Genomic DNA, 16,288 nt, shown 5'->3' on the forward strand with positions numbered 1-16,288 from the left:
CAGCCCAAGCTAACATCTGTTGCCAATCTTCCTCTTTTTTTTCTTCTCCTCAAAGCCCCCCAGTACATAGTTGTGTATTCTAGTTGTAGGTCCTTCTAGTTGTGGCATGTGGGATGCCACCTCAGCGTGGCTTGATGAGCGGTGCTAGGTCCACACCCAGGATCTGAACCAGCCAAACCCTGGGTCGCCGAAGCAGAACGCACCAACTTAACCACTCAGCCATGGGGCTGGCCCCTTAAATTATTCTTAAAGGTGACTCAGGCTAGGCTAGACCTAGACTCTGCTATACAAGCTTATTGACACTACTAGACTAGCATTTACGAGCAAACTCCAGAGAACCTGGATCTTTGGCCCAGGAAAAAGTACTGTGACCTTTGTTATTCCATCGCTCTCCAAGTCTCAATTTCCCCACCTATTTAATGGGATGTAATACTCATCAAACCTACAAAACTGTGTTATTAAAATAAAAAATATGAATAAAAGAGCTTTATAAATAGGGAATCATACAATCTCAAAAGCTGAAAAAATTGCAAAATACCTTTTGGAAGGTAATTTTTCACAGTATCAAGAGCCGTAAAAATGTTCACACCCATTGACCCAGGCATCCCACTCCGGGAATATATCCTATAACAAGAGTTTCCACCCTATTTCTATCAGTCTACTCAAAATGTTCCCATGGATGGCACATTCCTAGATTATAGGTTGAAGCCTATTTGAGCTAGGATGTAGACTACATACAATTCCCATTTCTTTGCCACTCAGGAAGACATATCCCAGAGAAGGATGTTATTCTGGGAATCGTTTGAATTAAGTAAATAACTCATGAAATGTAGCATATCACTTATTAGTAAATTGCAAGTTCTGAAACCCATCAAGACACAGCAGTGTCTTGGCATACAAGCTGAGAACTACCATGAAATAACTCAAAAGAAGGAAAAAATGCATATACATTTGAGTTGGGCCAACAGGCAACAACAATAGTAATAATATGAGCCCTTTTATTTCCATTCCCTCACTGCCTCCTCACAAAGGTCCTGTGAGGTAGACGGGAGGGATCCATACTTTCTGGTCTCCAGCAGGAGTCATGGTTTTATATCCATGCAAAATAAGTTGAGAGTCACTGGGGCATGCTGGATAGAGCGCTGTTCAGTGGTCATATGGCCTGAACCGCTAACATTTCTGGCTGTGATTCCTTGAGCACGTCACTTCAACTCCCTGAGCCTGTTTCTACTCAAACTGCTTCCAGCATCGTTGAGTGGTTCAAATGGGGTACTGGACACGAACGCACTTTGAAACGTAAATACTGTACAAAAGTGACGTGTCTTAGCATGCTGGCTCTGTCCCTGGGCAGGGACCAATAATAATGCTTCAGGTCCAAGAAGTGACCTTCCCTTTATCCACTCATGTTAAGCAATGCTCTAGGATATCTAGTTGGTCTTCATATTGGCATACCTAAGACAAGGATACAACATGATCACAAGGCAAAATAAATATTTATTAGAAATCATAAAAGCATTTCTTCAATGACACTAAAACACTCTTACTCTATTTATGACTTCTTTCTTAAACATAAAGTTTCATACACACACACTGAGAACAAGCAAGTAAATTAGAATTTACAGGAATCAGGCACATTCAATGAGCACAAGGTAACAATTCTGTGTTTGGGACCAAGATCACAGTAAAAACATGTAAATCAATGCAGAAATCAAGTATGGCTTACAGGCCTGGATGACGGCCCATCTACCTGGGCCCTGCCCAGGGCAAAAGGGCACAGTTCACCAGGCCTTGAGGGAGGAAAGGAACATCAATAATACAGGGCTCTCTTGGGCAGGCGCCTTCTAAGAGCCTAATGACTTCACAGTACAACCTCGCACACGTTCTCTCACATCCCTGAGAGGAAGGTGAGACCATTTTTATTCCAAAAAGATACATCACATAATGTTTAGAATGATGGATTCTTCCTGAGGCAGAGTTTAACTAAAGGAAAATTTCCAGCCAAAGCCATTATCTGAGCATGAGAGATTCCATCCCAGGAAAATGTCTTCCCTTAAATTACTGAAATGTGAATCACGGAGTTTTAATATGTCCTGATACACTCATGGATCCGGTGTGTGTGTGTGTAGTTTTGTGCACACCTGTGTGCACACTTGAGTTTTAAACCTGTCATAGGGAATCACAGGGACAACGTAGACTGCCAACATGAATCATTTAAGCAAAAGTCCCTAGAACCCTGACACATGCCAACCACAAAGGCAGATTCAAATTTACTGAAAACCGTACTAAAAAAAAAAAAAAAAACGGTGCAGAGGGATATCTGTGGTCCAGGAATCAGAACATTCCAGCTTCAACAGCTCTGATATGACTTCCTGCATGACTCTGAACAAGTCCACTTTCCTTTCTGAGCTTTAGTCTCCAGTAATAGAGTAAGGGAACCAGTCCTTTTAAACCAATGCTCTTTGACTCATTGCCTCCCTTTGCCTTTGTAAACCTACCGAGGCTCAGACCATCTAGGCTGAAAGCCTTTTGGGGATGAATATCCAGTACAGACAATGGTCCTGCCAACAAATTCCATCTAGATCCACAGAGAGCAGCTCTCCATATGTGTGAGAAGACAAAGATGCCTTCACTGATTTCTATTTGCCTAACGTCCAAGCTTTTGTTCAAGAGGGAAATGGACAGACATATGGCTTGATCCATTCACATCCCAAGTCAACACAATTCTGGAATTCCCAGCTCCATAGTGTAGAGCATGGCACCATGGATCCAAATGGCTGCCCTTCAAACCAGGACATCTGTTCTGGATATATGCAAGTAGGTAACTCCAGATACAGGATGCTGATCTCCAGGCTAAAAGGACCTTCAAGTTCATCTAATTGTGGGCTTTAACAACATCTCTAATAAGTGCTCAACTAGCTTCTGCTTTAACATCTCCAATATCTGGAGCACTTGCTGGACTGAATTGAACCAAAATCTTTCTCCTTGAATTTCCAACTTTTGGCACTAGTTCTGCCCATCTGTAACACATCTGCTCCTCCTGCCTCCATGACAATCCCCACTCCCAAAATCTTCCCTTCTCCAGAAGACATGCCTAGACCCTACCTCCCCTGCTCACACCTGAGCTTGGTCTGACCACTACAGCTCAGAGCACTGCCGGCTCCCTGGGTCAGTGGAGGGAGCAGGGGCTGCTGCAGACTGCGCAGCTCTTAGGCTGCATCCTCGGCCCGCCCATCTCCCCGTGACCTGGCCCATCAGAGGCACAAAGGCCAAGTTTCTACCTATCCAGGTAAGCTGGTGCACAGAGTGACCCAGAGCAGAGGAACGGACCCAGAGTGGATTGTTTGGCCTACCTTCCTCAGTTTGCCTCAACTCAGATTAAATAGCCAATTGCCAAGCTGTCTAAAGGCCAAATTTATTTTTGTGCCACTTAAAATTAAAATTCATGGTTAACATCTTTATAATTCCACCTAAAACTCCCCACATGATTCCTTTTACCAGATAACCAAGGCAGAGCGGATTTTCTGGTTATTTAGGCTCCAGAAATCTGGAACATTTCTTCCATCTGCTCTTCACCTCTGCCCCCAACTGACTCTCTGTAATTTCAGGGGGAGAAAATCAGAGGGAAAGGACCTAAAATAAGCCCCATGTCTTGGCACATGCTCCTTTCTCACATGCCTTCTCCTCAGCTTCAAAATTCACAGTCTACAAAAATATTTAATACTAGAGCATTTCAGGTATTTTGTTAAATTCCTCCAATAAGAAATACTGATGTATAACAGTAACCTCTGAGATTTAAGACCATATAAATAGAGCAGCTACTATTTCTGTGTCAGATGAAGCTATCATCTGAGCTTGGAGGCAGGCACGATTGCAGGGCCAGGACGAGGAAAAGAGCCAAGCTCTTTCACCCAGATCCAGCAGCCCAGGCAGGCCCTGCCCGGCATGTCTCATGTGGACTTTTGTGTGTGTAAAGAAAAGCTTTTTGTCCTTGCTCTGGCCACCCCGAGGCCAAGTATACAATACTTACATCCAGCCCCAATTCCCAAAATCTATTTCTCAGTTTTTAAAATCACATACTTCGTCTGAAGCAATTTTCATCCAAAACTGAAATGTCTTTCCTCTATTGAAAATAAAAACCCTATGTTAATAATTCTACTAAAAACGTCTCTCAGTTTGAGACAGCTTGAGCCTTGGGGTGCCAAGGGTGCTCATTCCAAGGGTGGTTTGTTCCCTGAAGGTTCCGGAAGGGCATTTCCATAGCTCGCTCTCCTCCTCCCCCAGGATATCCGGCTCAGCCCCCCGTATGAGCTGGGACACGATCAGGAGTTCCCTAATTCAGGAGACCCAGACACAGTGGAGGAGACAGTGCAATGTGTGCGCTGGGACTGGGGGCTGTCAAGGAGATGTTGGCAGGAAGAAAGACTCCTCTCCCTGCTCCTCAGGCCGCCACCCCTTCCCTGCCACCCCTCTCTCCCGGCCAAGCTGACCTGCAGTTGGTGAACCCAGGCACTTCACCCAGGACTTTGGGGACTCCCAAGCTCGGGACTGCTGGCCATGGGTTTACACAAACTTTTTGCTGAGTGACAAAATCAAGGGTATTTCCCACTCGGACAAACTGACAACTGCCTCTCAGTTCAGCCACCGCTCAGCATGAGGGTGCTTTCCACTCCTGGGCAGGCAGAGCCAGGCTCGTCACTCTGCAAAGCCCTCAGCACGGAGTCCAGGACCCAGCCTGCAGCCAGACGCTCACACCAGCTCTGGGTTCTGCTTCTACACTGAAGTTTCCGGAAATTCTTCTATTTCGTCAAATGCATTGAGGGTGGTTTTGCTGTTGCTCCTGGAAGAATCTTGGATTTTGTTGAAATCATCTTTAAAAAACAAAACACTATTTTAAAAATACAGCACTCTGCAAGGTGTGCTTCCAGCTCCTCATGCACCCCCTGATTTTTAGAAGTTATTCCAACTAAGGTGATAAAATGTCAGAGCTGGAAGGGACCTGAGAACCAATTTAATTCAAACCTCTCATTTCACAAATGGGGAAAATCAGGGCCCTGTGACTTGGTTGGCCCAAGGTTCCATGGTCAGACAGGGGTGGGTGCCACCCTCCCTGACAGCATCGGTACCTGTCCGTCGCCCGGGCCCTGGATCCTCATTGAGGAAGGAAACGTGTGTTTTCCACTCGGTCCACTTCACCTCGTTGATCCTGCCAGTGTGATAATCATTCTCACTACTTCCCAACTGCACCTCATTAAATGCAGACAAGTAGCACAGAGTTCGGGGTGTCCCAGGAGCTCCCCTTCTGTCCCTCCCAGGGATCAGGAGCACTCCTGCCCCACATGTCATGTCAGCATTGTTAGGGTGTGAAACCTGCCCAAGCCCCCACCGTGTGGGACCCAGAAGCTCAGAAAGCTGTAAAGGGGACGTCTTCAGACAGCAGTGGCTGTGCCTGACTGGTGAGAGGGAGCCCACAGGCAAGGAGGGAAGGGAGGAGAGGAGAGCCTGGGCTGAGAAGACGTGGGGGTGTGAGGATTAAATTCCTGGAATTTAGCTAGGGTTAAGCTTACACGAAGGCAAGGTGGTTAGGGTTCAAACTCCTGAAGAGTGGGCAGCGTCTAAGGTGCTAGATTGCAACTGGAGATGATGGTCTGGCCCAAGTTGACATTCAGAGAACACCTCTAGCGTGACAGTGTCAAAATTAAAGATATTTATCAAGGTAACAATTTGTAGTCAGAAATGATGGTTTCTGGGGGGGTGAGAATTTCCGTTAGAGAAGTGGGTTAAGGTAAGATTATACACAAAGAAGATAGTCTGCACAGTCAGGCAATCAGACGGGGGCAGAAAGAGGTGGACTTATCAGAAGGGATGGCCATGGCATGTGCAAGTACTTTTTAAAAATCAAAAACCTTGATATCTTTCAAAAGTAGCTGTCTCACTTTCCATTTGCCAGGGACAAGATGTGCCTCGGGTCTGCTGGTGTCACGTGAACCCACATAGGGTAGACAGAAGGACTAAGAGTGCCAGGCTGGCAGATCTCTTCTGAACCAGACACCGGGCAAGGAGAGGCCGTGGAGGCACCTCCGAAGGGACGGAGAGGAAGTGCTGCGGGCAGAGTCGCCCTTCCTCTCCCCTCTGAGGCTGGGGAAGCCTCGTCCCAGGGCCAGCAGCCCCGTAAGAGCAAATTCCAGCTTCTGAGGAGGCCAGAGCAGATGGTAGCCATAGTTTGGCAACCAAGTGGCAGCACTGTCTCTCTCACATTCACCAACTCGCCCCTCTTTACCCACCCAAAGACAGCCACCAAAGGGCCCTTCCTGTTTCTTACCGCAAACACAGTCGGAAATCTTCCTCTGCCACCTTACACAGCTCTCCCATCTGGAACCTGCTCCTCAGCCATTCTGGCAACATTTTCTCAAACTCCAAGATCGTCCTGGCTCTCTGGGGACACAAACGAGCCTAAGAACATTGCTGAGGAGCCCGCCCAGGAGCACAGCTCCACATGAGTGGGCATGTCCCTGCACAGATACACACAGACATACACACACATTCACGCTTGCACACAAGTGTGCATGCACACACACACGTACATGCACACACACCACCAAACAGCCTGCTCCACCCCCACTGGGTGCTAAATGCACAGATCCTGAGGGTTTGGCTAATCTACAGAATTCAAAAATGAAAAACTGGTAAGTTTGGGAAAGGTGTCCAAATTGCTTTAAACATGACATAGACAATGTTTCTGGAAGTCCAGGAGCTTCCTAATTGAAAAAGGTGGGTTCCTGGGATCCCACAGTGAAGGGAGGTTCAGACATCATGTGGTCCCCCCACCATCCCAGGCTTGGAATCCCCTCGGCTGTTTTCCTGGCGATAATTTGTCTAATCTATCCTGAATATTACCAACAGCACAATTAAGAAGGCCCTAATAATTAGAAATTTCCTTGTGTCGAACCAAAGCCTTTCTCCCTGTCGATGCCCCATATACCTCAGCTCTGCCTTCTGAGGCCACAGGGGGAAGCTGCTCCCTCTTTCACAAATAGCTCTGTAAATATCTGAGGGAACTCTCATCTTCTTCAACCCTGGTTTCAATACCATTTCTTGTGAGGCACAGTTTCCAGTCCTCCCCCAAGCCTGGTCACCACCTCTGGGCCATCCTGTGGGTTAGTGTCCTCAGTGTATAAGGCCCACAGTGAGGGAGGAGTGCTATGGCCAGAACGGAGGAGAGCAGAATTGTCACCTCCGTTGTCCTATATCCTATACTCCTCTTAATTCAACCTAAGGTTACACTTCAACATCCACATATCACACCATTGACTCTGAGCAGAGTGTACCCATAAGCCTGTGTTCCTCTCACACATGCTACTGTCCAGCCACACTGCCTAGACCCTATACTCAAAGAACTAAGACTAAGCCTTCCTCAAACCTGGCCAAGCACAGAGAGCTATGCAGATTCCCAGGCGCCATCCCAGATCCACCAGCGCAGATATATACCACATGCTGTGCTATACCGTGTGCTGAACTGAGTCCCCATGGAGGCCCCTGTACCAGGGTCTCTGCCAGGCTCACCTGTAAGCGCCAGATGCGCTCACTCTCCTTGGAGATGTTCTCCACGGTCTCTCCCATGAGGGCAATGAGCATGTTGAGGAGGAGGACAAAGGTGAGGATGACGTAGGTGATGAGCAGGAACAGAAAGAGGATGGGGTACTTGGAGTTCTGCTGGATGTTCAGGTCGCCCAGGCCTATGGTGAGCTTGAAGAGCTCCAGCACCGCGTCGCTGAAGCTGCCGTAGGAGCTGCAGTTCTTATTGTCCTTGGAACACTTCTCGATCAGCGACGCCAGGGCTGGGAGGACACAACGGGGTGTGCTCTGCAGCCCTTCCGCCTGCTTAATTACCCGACAAATTTGTGCATACTTGACCATACACCCATGCCCACACACATACACACTGCAGGCCTGCTGCCTCCTGCTCCCTGGCCATTCAAATTCCATCTCCAGCCTCAGCTGCTCCAGAAGCCTCACCAGGCTGGTTCTCTGCCTTGACCTCCTGCAGAAAGCCCTTCCTGCCTAACAAAGAACTTTCTCTTCTCTAGCTTCCTCTAGCCTACCATTCAGCCCTTGATCACTCACAGCCTCTTAGAGTTACTAATTATGATCTAGGTGTGTGCCTAGCTCCCCAGCCAGGCTTTGAGCTCCTGACTGCCTGTAACCTGGGTCATCTCCCCCAAGGCTGGGAGGTCCTGAGTCTCCTCCTAATGCTCTGTAGTGAGATCCCCTGGCCAATGCCTGGAGCTCTTTCTTCTCTTCTTTCCAACACACCACAATAGTGGCTCGTTGTTGAACGAAGGAATGCTCAAATCAATGAGTAAATGGATGGACGAATAAACAAGCAAGTGAAGGAGCAAATAAATAAGCAAATTGTGACCCAGCAAAGGTAACAGACAGATGGGAACAGTTACCAACTTCAAATGCCAATGATCTCTGAAAAGAAAAACACAACTGGCCTGGGAAAATAAAACCATGTCTCTCTATGTGGAGGTTAGAAATGACACCAGGCTGTGCTGTTCCCTCTGTCGTAAATGGAGAGGTTTTAAGAAGGGGCTCCATCTCCAGTCCCCAGCAGACCAGAGGCTCTCACAGATACATCTGAAGCAAACTGAGTGAGTAACGTGATGTAGAGGGCCAAAGGGGGTTACCTTGATGCATTACTTTACTCTATGTTTCAAAGAGCACCAACCAAATTTCTGCAAACTTTAGTTTCCCCATCTGTAAAATGGAGCCAAAACACCCGCCCAGCCCATCTCAGGTTGTGAGGGCCACATAAGATGATGGATGGGAACGTGGGAGGCACAACCCGCAGAGTGGATGGACAAGAGCAACAGGGCTGGTTCAAATCCTGGAGTCTCTAAGCCTCAGTTCCCTTATGATCAGGGACGATGATTCCCCTTGATGGAGATAGGAGAGACATAAAAAGATGAGGATTGGAAAATGCTAAGCACACCAGGTGCTCCACTGGTGGCCGATATATCTGTTGCCGAGGCTGCCATGTGCTTTGTCATTTTGATTTCTGTATAAAGTGCTTTACCAAATGTGGGTGTTGTCATTATTTATAAATCAATTACCTACTCCAAATCCAAGTAAGAACACGATATATACAAACAAGAACTTCAGAACATCGTGCAAAATGACCTACAAAGAAAGAAACATGATTCAAGGGTAAGGTTTGAGCACATATTCACCATATGCTGATCTTGCTGCTTCGCGCCCTCTCCCAGGCCCCCACCCTGCCCATGCCTTCACCCAGCCATTCTCCCTTTCCTCAGCCAAGTCCTCCTGATGCTCCACAGCTCAGCTCCGGGCGCCACCTCCTCCAAGAAGCCTGCCCCTCACCCCACCCCACCCCACCCCACCCCTGCCCCCAAAACATGTCTCTGTGCCTGCTGATCCACCCTGTACACAAGCTCCTTTCTTCACAGAGTCTCACATCTGGAATCCTCCCACTTCCTGGGCCAGTGGTGTGCGGGAGCAAGCTCAAATCAGCTCACAAAAGCTGACTGCTCCATTTTCATAAATTTTGTGAGCTGGTTATTAAACACAGCCATTATAAAAAATTAAATTATATAAACTGATGATAAATTATATTGAAAACAAAGGGGATTATTCAAAAATATCACTTCTCAGTAATTTTACAGTTATCTATGCTCTTCAGGTTATTTACACCTATCATGGCCACATGGTGGAAATACAATCTAATGGTGTGTTGCTGTGCGTCTTTTCCCAACTCTGTGTTCAAGGACATCATGTTGGTAGCTGGAAGTCGGCCATAGTGGGAGTATTTACACTAAGGAAATTAGTAAATACTACAATCCAGAGATCAACTCATTGTTTTGTTGATCGTCTAGACTAGCTGTAAGACAGCGATGGAGAAAATGTTAAGGCAGATGAAACTTAAAATATGTCCCACTTGTAGCTGTTACGTTGTGAATAGCATAAAATAGTCTTCTAGTATTTGAAAACTATTATGCAATTCTGCAAATAAGTGGCTCATGTCACTGACAAACAAGTGAAGATCCAAGTTCACATCTCATTCCTTAAAAGAAAGAAAAATATCAACGAACATTTATGTTGGAACAACACTCGTTTGTCAATCACAACTGTTGGCTGGAAAGAGATACAAGATTCAACAAAAATCAACATATTATTCTGCTAGACTCAACTAACTCTGTGGAATCTACAATAAAAAGCATTCTATATTTTACAGGCCGGCCCGGTGGTGCAGCGGTTAAGTTTGCACATTCCACTTCAGTGGCCTGGGGTCCACCAGTTCAGATCCTGGGTGTGGACCTACGCACCACTTATCAAGCCATCCTGTGGTAGGCGTCCCACAAAATGTAGAAGAAGTTGGGCACGGATGTTAGCTCAGGGCCAGTCTTCCTCAGCAAAAAGAAGAGGACTGGGAGCAGAGTTAGCTCAGGGCTAATCTTCCTCACACACACACACACAAAAAGCATTGTACATTTTATTATTATTTGTAAATTGTGTGCTACTCATCCTTTATGTGGTAAAATTTATAAGAGCTGGTTGCTAACTGTTTACCAACACACCCCTGCCAGGGGGAGAGAACATTCCTTCACAAAGCGTACCCCTCCCCAGCACCCAGTAAGCCCCTGCATTTTGAGGTCTGGACACTTAAAGCCTCACCAAAAGCAAAGGGAGACAGTGATGTCTAGGATAAACAGCAGTGGCCTGTCCCTTGGGAAAGCCCCTTTTGCTCACCAGACCTCAGCTTCCTTATCAGAAAAAGGGACATTCTCTGAGGGACCCCTCCCCTCAAACCTGCTCATCTCTGACACTCAGCAGCCCCAACACACCTTCTGGATCATGACGCTGTACATGCCCATGGACTGGAATCCCCGCGTGTAGTAGAGCATGTTCGCCCAGCCCAGGGCCATGGCCAGTACCAGGCAGGCGAGGTACTCTTTGTAGGCAAACAAGTACAAGAAGACAGACAGTATCACAAGCACAGCTTGGACAAAACTGTTCAGGAGACACAGGAGACAGGGCCTTACTTACTCCTCCTCAGTATCAGGGCAGATAGTCAAATCCCCCAGCCTCCCTTAAACCCTGAACAGTCACCCTGGCGGCTGATGCTGACGAGACGGATGAGGCTGCTCCAGACCCGCTCGACCACGTCTAAAATCCAGCCTTGTAGACTGCATCGCCTGAGGCGAGTCCAGGCCAGTGGTGGGCTGCCTGCAGCTGTCAGAGACTTTTTAAAAATACAGGTCCCCAGGGTCCCAGGAGATCCTGGTTCAGAAGGCCGGGGGCCATGTATTTTCTAAGTCACCCATGTGATTTCTGATTCCCACATAGATTGGAGAGCCACTGGAGTAAACGGAGGATGCAGTGAATGAATGCGTTTTTAACCAAAATGACAAAAGCTGTCAACATGAATACTTATAAGCCAATCATAACAAAAGTCCCCCAAAACTTACTATTTTTATCTTTTAAAAAAGTACGATATATGCTAAATGAAAGAAGCCAGTCACAAAAAGACAAATACTGTATGACTCTGCTTACACACAATACCTAGAGTAGCCAAATTCATGGAGACAGAAAGTAGATCGGGGGCCACCAGGGCTGGGCGGAGGGGAAGAGTGACATGTTTGGTGGGTACAGTTTCAGGTTTGTAAGATGAGGAGTTCCAGAGATTGGGTGCACAGCAATGCGAATGTACTGCACAGCACTGATCAGTACCCTTAAAGGTGGTAACCCTTTTGTGTACTTTACTAGAATTTAAAAAATATTAAGTACAACATATGCCAAACAAGATCAAAATCTACTCCTAAACAGTATGTGCTCCATCAGCTACGCAGACATCTGGATAAAAACGCTCTCTTGCCTATAACATCAGGCAGTCTCCATGATTATGAAATCTCTAACTAGTAAAAGTTAGGACACAAGCAACCTTGTTCTTCTCATGCAGTGAAAAGCAAATGTCTGGGTGATCGATGCATTTGGGACTAAAGCAGGGAAGGACGTCTACACCTTCCTCCACACTAACAGAACAAGTAAGAAGCAGGAGAGCAGGATGATGCACTGGGGCCTTTTGTCTGCGCTAAGGCCAACGGCTGTAGAAATGGATTTCTCTCTGGAATTGTCATACTTTCTCAAGGTGACAGACTCACACGTGGCTTGCATCACAGGGCAGTGCTGCACCTGGCCTATCCATTCCCGGTGGTATCTGGGCGCCCCACCTGCGCATGGGGATGAAGAACTTGGTTCGTGCCTCTGGAAGGCAGGTACATACTCAATAAAACACCTAGGTATTTGGAAGTGTGAGGCCAAGATTCAAAGTCCTGTAGACTGTCTCCCAAATACCCAGAAGAGGGACTTTGGTGGGGTCTACAGGGCTACAGAGCCCTCCATTCTTCATCCCACGTGATAGATTCTGTTCCATCCACACAGCAGCAATGAAGAATCAGCCTCTGTTCACTTAGAGACAGGCCACAAAAGCCTCTGATGTCAGTTGCACATGACTTCATTCAGAGAGGCTGCTGAGCTGGGCTTGCTGGCTAGGGCCTATGGAGCTACTCTGCACTGGCGTGGGGAGAAGATGACCCGGAGGCTGGGCTGGCTTCCACATGACCGAAGTTCCTCATGACTGTCAGTGACTCCCCACTCTGGGCCTGGGTTTTCATGCCTACACATGAGACTCAATGGTTTCTCAAGCACCTTCCAGCCTGATCTTCCACGGTCCAAGATGGCAACTTCGAGACCCCACAAAACCAGGAGGAACTGGCCTGGAACTCTTCACAAAGCAGTACACAGCACTGCCCAGCCTCTTCATGCCCACTCCGTGCCGCCTGCCACCTGGGGCTCTGTGGCAGGCCAGAGTCAGCCATCACCGCAACCAGATGGTGGGCACTGTCTTGGGGCTTTCTGGATCCCTCCATGGACATCTATGTGCCTTTCTTACTAGAAGGGAGAGAGGAGGTCCCGGCCATATGACCACGGCAGGACTGGAACAAGGTAACATGGCAGAGTGGCTGTTCTAGAGGGACACAGCAGCCATCATACAGGATTTCAGCCCTGCCTGTGAAGTGGTGACAAAGGGACAGACCTACTTACAAGACAAAGTGAAACCAGGCATCCGAGAGGATGGACTGCAGGTCTGAGGGTCTCAGCAGGAAGATCGCGATGCCCTAAGGCCAGCAAAGAAAGAAAAGCTACACCCTCTTCATGCTTCTCGCTGGAGGATCTGAAGAAGGGCTGTTTCCCCAGGGCTGAGACTCAGTGAGAGGGGAGTGTGTGAAGGCCCAGCCAGAGCCCAGATGAGGGATACAGCAGGGGACCTGTGCCTGGGGGACAGAGGTAACCCCAGGGTGAAAGTAGATGTGCCCCCACATCTTCCTACATCTCTCTCTCTCATCCTCACCCCAGAATCTGCCAAGCAGCACAGCCACACAGCTACTTGCCATTCTCCAAATCTGGCCGAGCTTTCCAGCCTCAGAGCCTCTGTTCATGCTGTTCCCATGCCCTCCCTGTACTGACCTTCTCCCCAGTGTCCTCATGCCCAGTCCTCCCCTACCAGAGTAAGTGCCATCTCTGCCTTCAAGCCTTCCGTGACTCCTCCTGTCCCCAGAAAAAAGTCATCTCCCTTCCGCTGAGCACTGGTCTGAACCCAGCATAGGGCCCTTTTCACAGCCTGTCTTAAAGTCTAGACGTTTGAGTCCATCTGAAATCCCCAACCAGTCTGTGAGCTCAAACTCCCTCCATCCCTCTCACCTCGCCCAGGGCCCCACATATAGTAGGTGCTGATTCATTGGTTGGATGGATGGATGGATCTACTGATTGTTCGAGCAATCGATTGATTGATCAACAAATGGAAAGCTGGTTGGATGAAGGATGGAAGGACAGTGGGTAAGGATGAGTGGGTATTTGAATGCATGAATGAGTGGCTGGGTTGATGAGAGGACAGGTGATTGATTGGGTGGATGGAGGGGAGAGGAAGATGGGTCACTGAGTGGCTGGGAGGGTAGATAAATGGCAGATAGATGGACAGATGGATGGAGGGGTAGAGAGATGAAGTAGGAAGGACAGCCCTATTTATTTATTTATTCCCATCTTATAACTAAGAAATCTAAAGCTTAGAAGGGAAATGGCTCCCCAAGGCCCCCCTGCAGTAATGGCAGAGCGGGGCGGGATGGAAGCCAGGCCCGCTGTCACCCTGCCTGCCTCGCAGGGCAGTCGGGAAGGGCTGAGTGGCCCACTCACCTCTTTCACAGAAATGCACATGGCCCAGATGAGCACGAACATCCTTCCTAAGAGCTGCAGCCACCCCATCTTGTGCGTCAGGGCCAAGGGGTGTGGGAGGGCCTGGGGAGGAAGAGAGAGGAGTGGATGGTGCAGGATGGGGAGTGCCAGCCCTGGAGGGACCACACGCGTAACATGCCTAATGGTGAAGGGTGATAGCTGGGAACTCCATGCAAATCTCTTGGCTGGGCCTCAGTTTCCCCGTCTGCACATGGGACTGCTCTAAGCTCCTGCAGCTCCGACCACCTCGTGCCCCTCCCCAACCCCAGCAAGGAGCCCCCGTACCTCCTCCTCCCGGGGGCGGTAGTAAGAGACGAGAGTCAGGGTGATGTTGTAGAAAAAATAAAAGCAGAAGGACAAGAAGAACATGTACTTGGCAAACTTCTTCCACTTCATGTGCAGCAGTGTGTGCAGGGGCTCCAGGGTCAGCATCTCATGCCGGTTCTGGGGGTAGGAGACCACCAGTCACCATGGGGTTGGGGGAGGGGCCATTTTCAAAGGGCTCTCACTTCACAGGGAGCTCTGAGTCAGCACTGCCCCTGGCAGAAGGGCCAGTCATTATGGCCAATGGACTGGTTCGGCTGGAAATGTTGGTTGGGTAATTTCCGGCTCCTGAGGTTCCTTCCCAGTGCGCCCAGGCAGCAGCCAAAGGCCACAGGAGTCTGGGCTTCCAGCAGGAGGATCTGATGCTCAATGGGGAGCGAGAGCTAGAAGTGGGGAGGGCTGTGACTGGGGTCCTGGCCCCAACTTGGCCCTCCTTCACTGTGTGACCTCGGGAAAACACCCGACCCTCTCTGGGCCTCAGTCTCCTCATCTATAAAACAGATAACGATCAGAATGCCCTACCAACCAGGCTGCTGTGAGGGTCCAGGGAGACCCTGGACACCGCAGGCTCTGGGAAGCAGGACTCTGATAAAACGTGAAGGATGAAGATCCAGCCTGCTGTCTCACTTCCCCTTCGAGCCAAAACTGCTGATCCTCTCTTCCCCTCCAGCTTCACTGACCTTCCCCCTCTTGCCTCCTCTGGGAAGGCCTCCCTGACTGCTCCAGCTATGTGCTTCCTGACCCTCATTTGGGGCCAGGTTTAGGGGTAGAGGGGATTCTAAGCCTGGGTCATACAGAACCAGGGAGAATAGGGTGTGTGGGGGAGAAACAAGATGAAGATCAACACCAACCATCCCCACCCCCACCTCCACAAGGCCCAGAATTCTGGGGCCAGGAGACCCCCCACCATGAGGGTTTACAAGACAAGGTTAGCTGGGAACAGGTGAACCCAGCGCCCGCCTTCGCCCCGCCCTTTCTGTGCCGACTCTGCCCACCAAGGCAAAGGAATGGGGGACTGCAGACGTGTCCAGCTAGCGGCCTGGGGTCTTCCCAGTGACCCCTGAGCCCCTGGCCTGAGGCCCTGCCCCCCACCTCCTGCCCTTCCCCAGCCAGCTCGGGAGACCCACATCGATAGTGGTGTTGTAGACAATGATTTCCAGCACCGAGTTGTCTGTCGTGGTGTCCACGTTGGTGAGGTCGTAGAGGGAGGATGACACGGGCCCGTACGCCCAGTCCGTGAACTTCCTGGACAAGCTCCGGAGCGGCTTCTCCCTGATCTCACGACTGAGGATGTACTTCAAGATCTGGGGCAGGAAGAGGAACAACCGTCAGCCGCAGAGCAGGGCCGGGAAGAGGTTCCCAAGCACAGACTGAGTCCTGCCTCTGCGCCCGACGCCGTGACCCCGGGGTCCGGTTTTATCTGTGAAATGGGCGTGAAACTCGCTGCTCTGTCCATCTCACCGGGGACTGTGAATATCAGAGACAAAAGGTGTGAAGCCCTTTGCACGCTGTGGAAAGCAGCTCGTACATTCTTGCACCAGCGGGGACCCCATTCAGTGAAGAATCCGGAAACTGACAATTTTGAGAAATAATGTCTGTTTGGCCTGGATTTAAGTTTTCCCAGTTCCGCTATCCCACCCTCTCAGTCAAGGCGAGA

General features: G+C 49.2%; 1 protein-coding gene across 2 annotated transcripts in view; it reads right to left on the bottom strand.

Moving 5' to 3' along the window:
• Positions 1-1,474: 1,474 nt before the first annotated feature.
• Positions 1,475-16,288, bottom strand: part of TRPV3 (transient receptor potential cation channel subfamily V member 3) — a 33,991-nt gene continuing 19,177 nt past the window's right edge. Inside the window, exons 9-18 of one of the 2 annotated variants that reach the window (XM_070560880.1) lie at positions 15,759-15,935; positions 14,593-14,751; positions 14,269-14,370; positions 13,123-13,196; positions 10,863-10,969; positions 9,118-9,180; positions 7,561-7,835; positions 6,320-6,432; positions 5,124-5,203; positions 1,475-4,868 (exon numbers count right to left, since the gene is read on the bottom strand). In XM_070560880.1, the coding sequence (XP_070416981.1) occupies positions 4,771-4,868; positions 5,124-5,203; positions 6,320-6,432; positions 7,561-7,835; positions 9,118-9,180; positions 10,863-10,969; positions 13,123-13,196; positions 14,269-14,370; positions 14,593-14,751; positions 15,759-15,935 (1,248 nt within the window). In that variant the 3' untranslated portion in view covers positions 1,475-4,770. Of the gene's footprint in view, positions 4,869-5,123; positions 5,204-6,319; positions 6,433-7,560; positions 7,836-9,113; positions 9,181-10,862; positions 11,029-13,122; positions 13,197-14,268; positions 14,371-14,592; positions 14,752-15,758; positions 15,936-16,288 lie in introns of both variants that reach the window. The other variant, XM_070560879.1, reaches the window with a different exon arrangement.

The sequence above is a fragment of the Equus przewalskii genome, chromosome 10 (assembly GCF_037783145.1).
Source record: "Equus przewalskii isolate Varuska chromosome 10, EquPr2, whole genome shotgun sequence".
NCBI classification, from domain to species: Eukaryota; Metazoa; Chordata; class Mammalia; order Perissodactyla; family Equidae; genus Equus; species Equus przewalskii.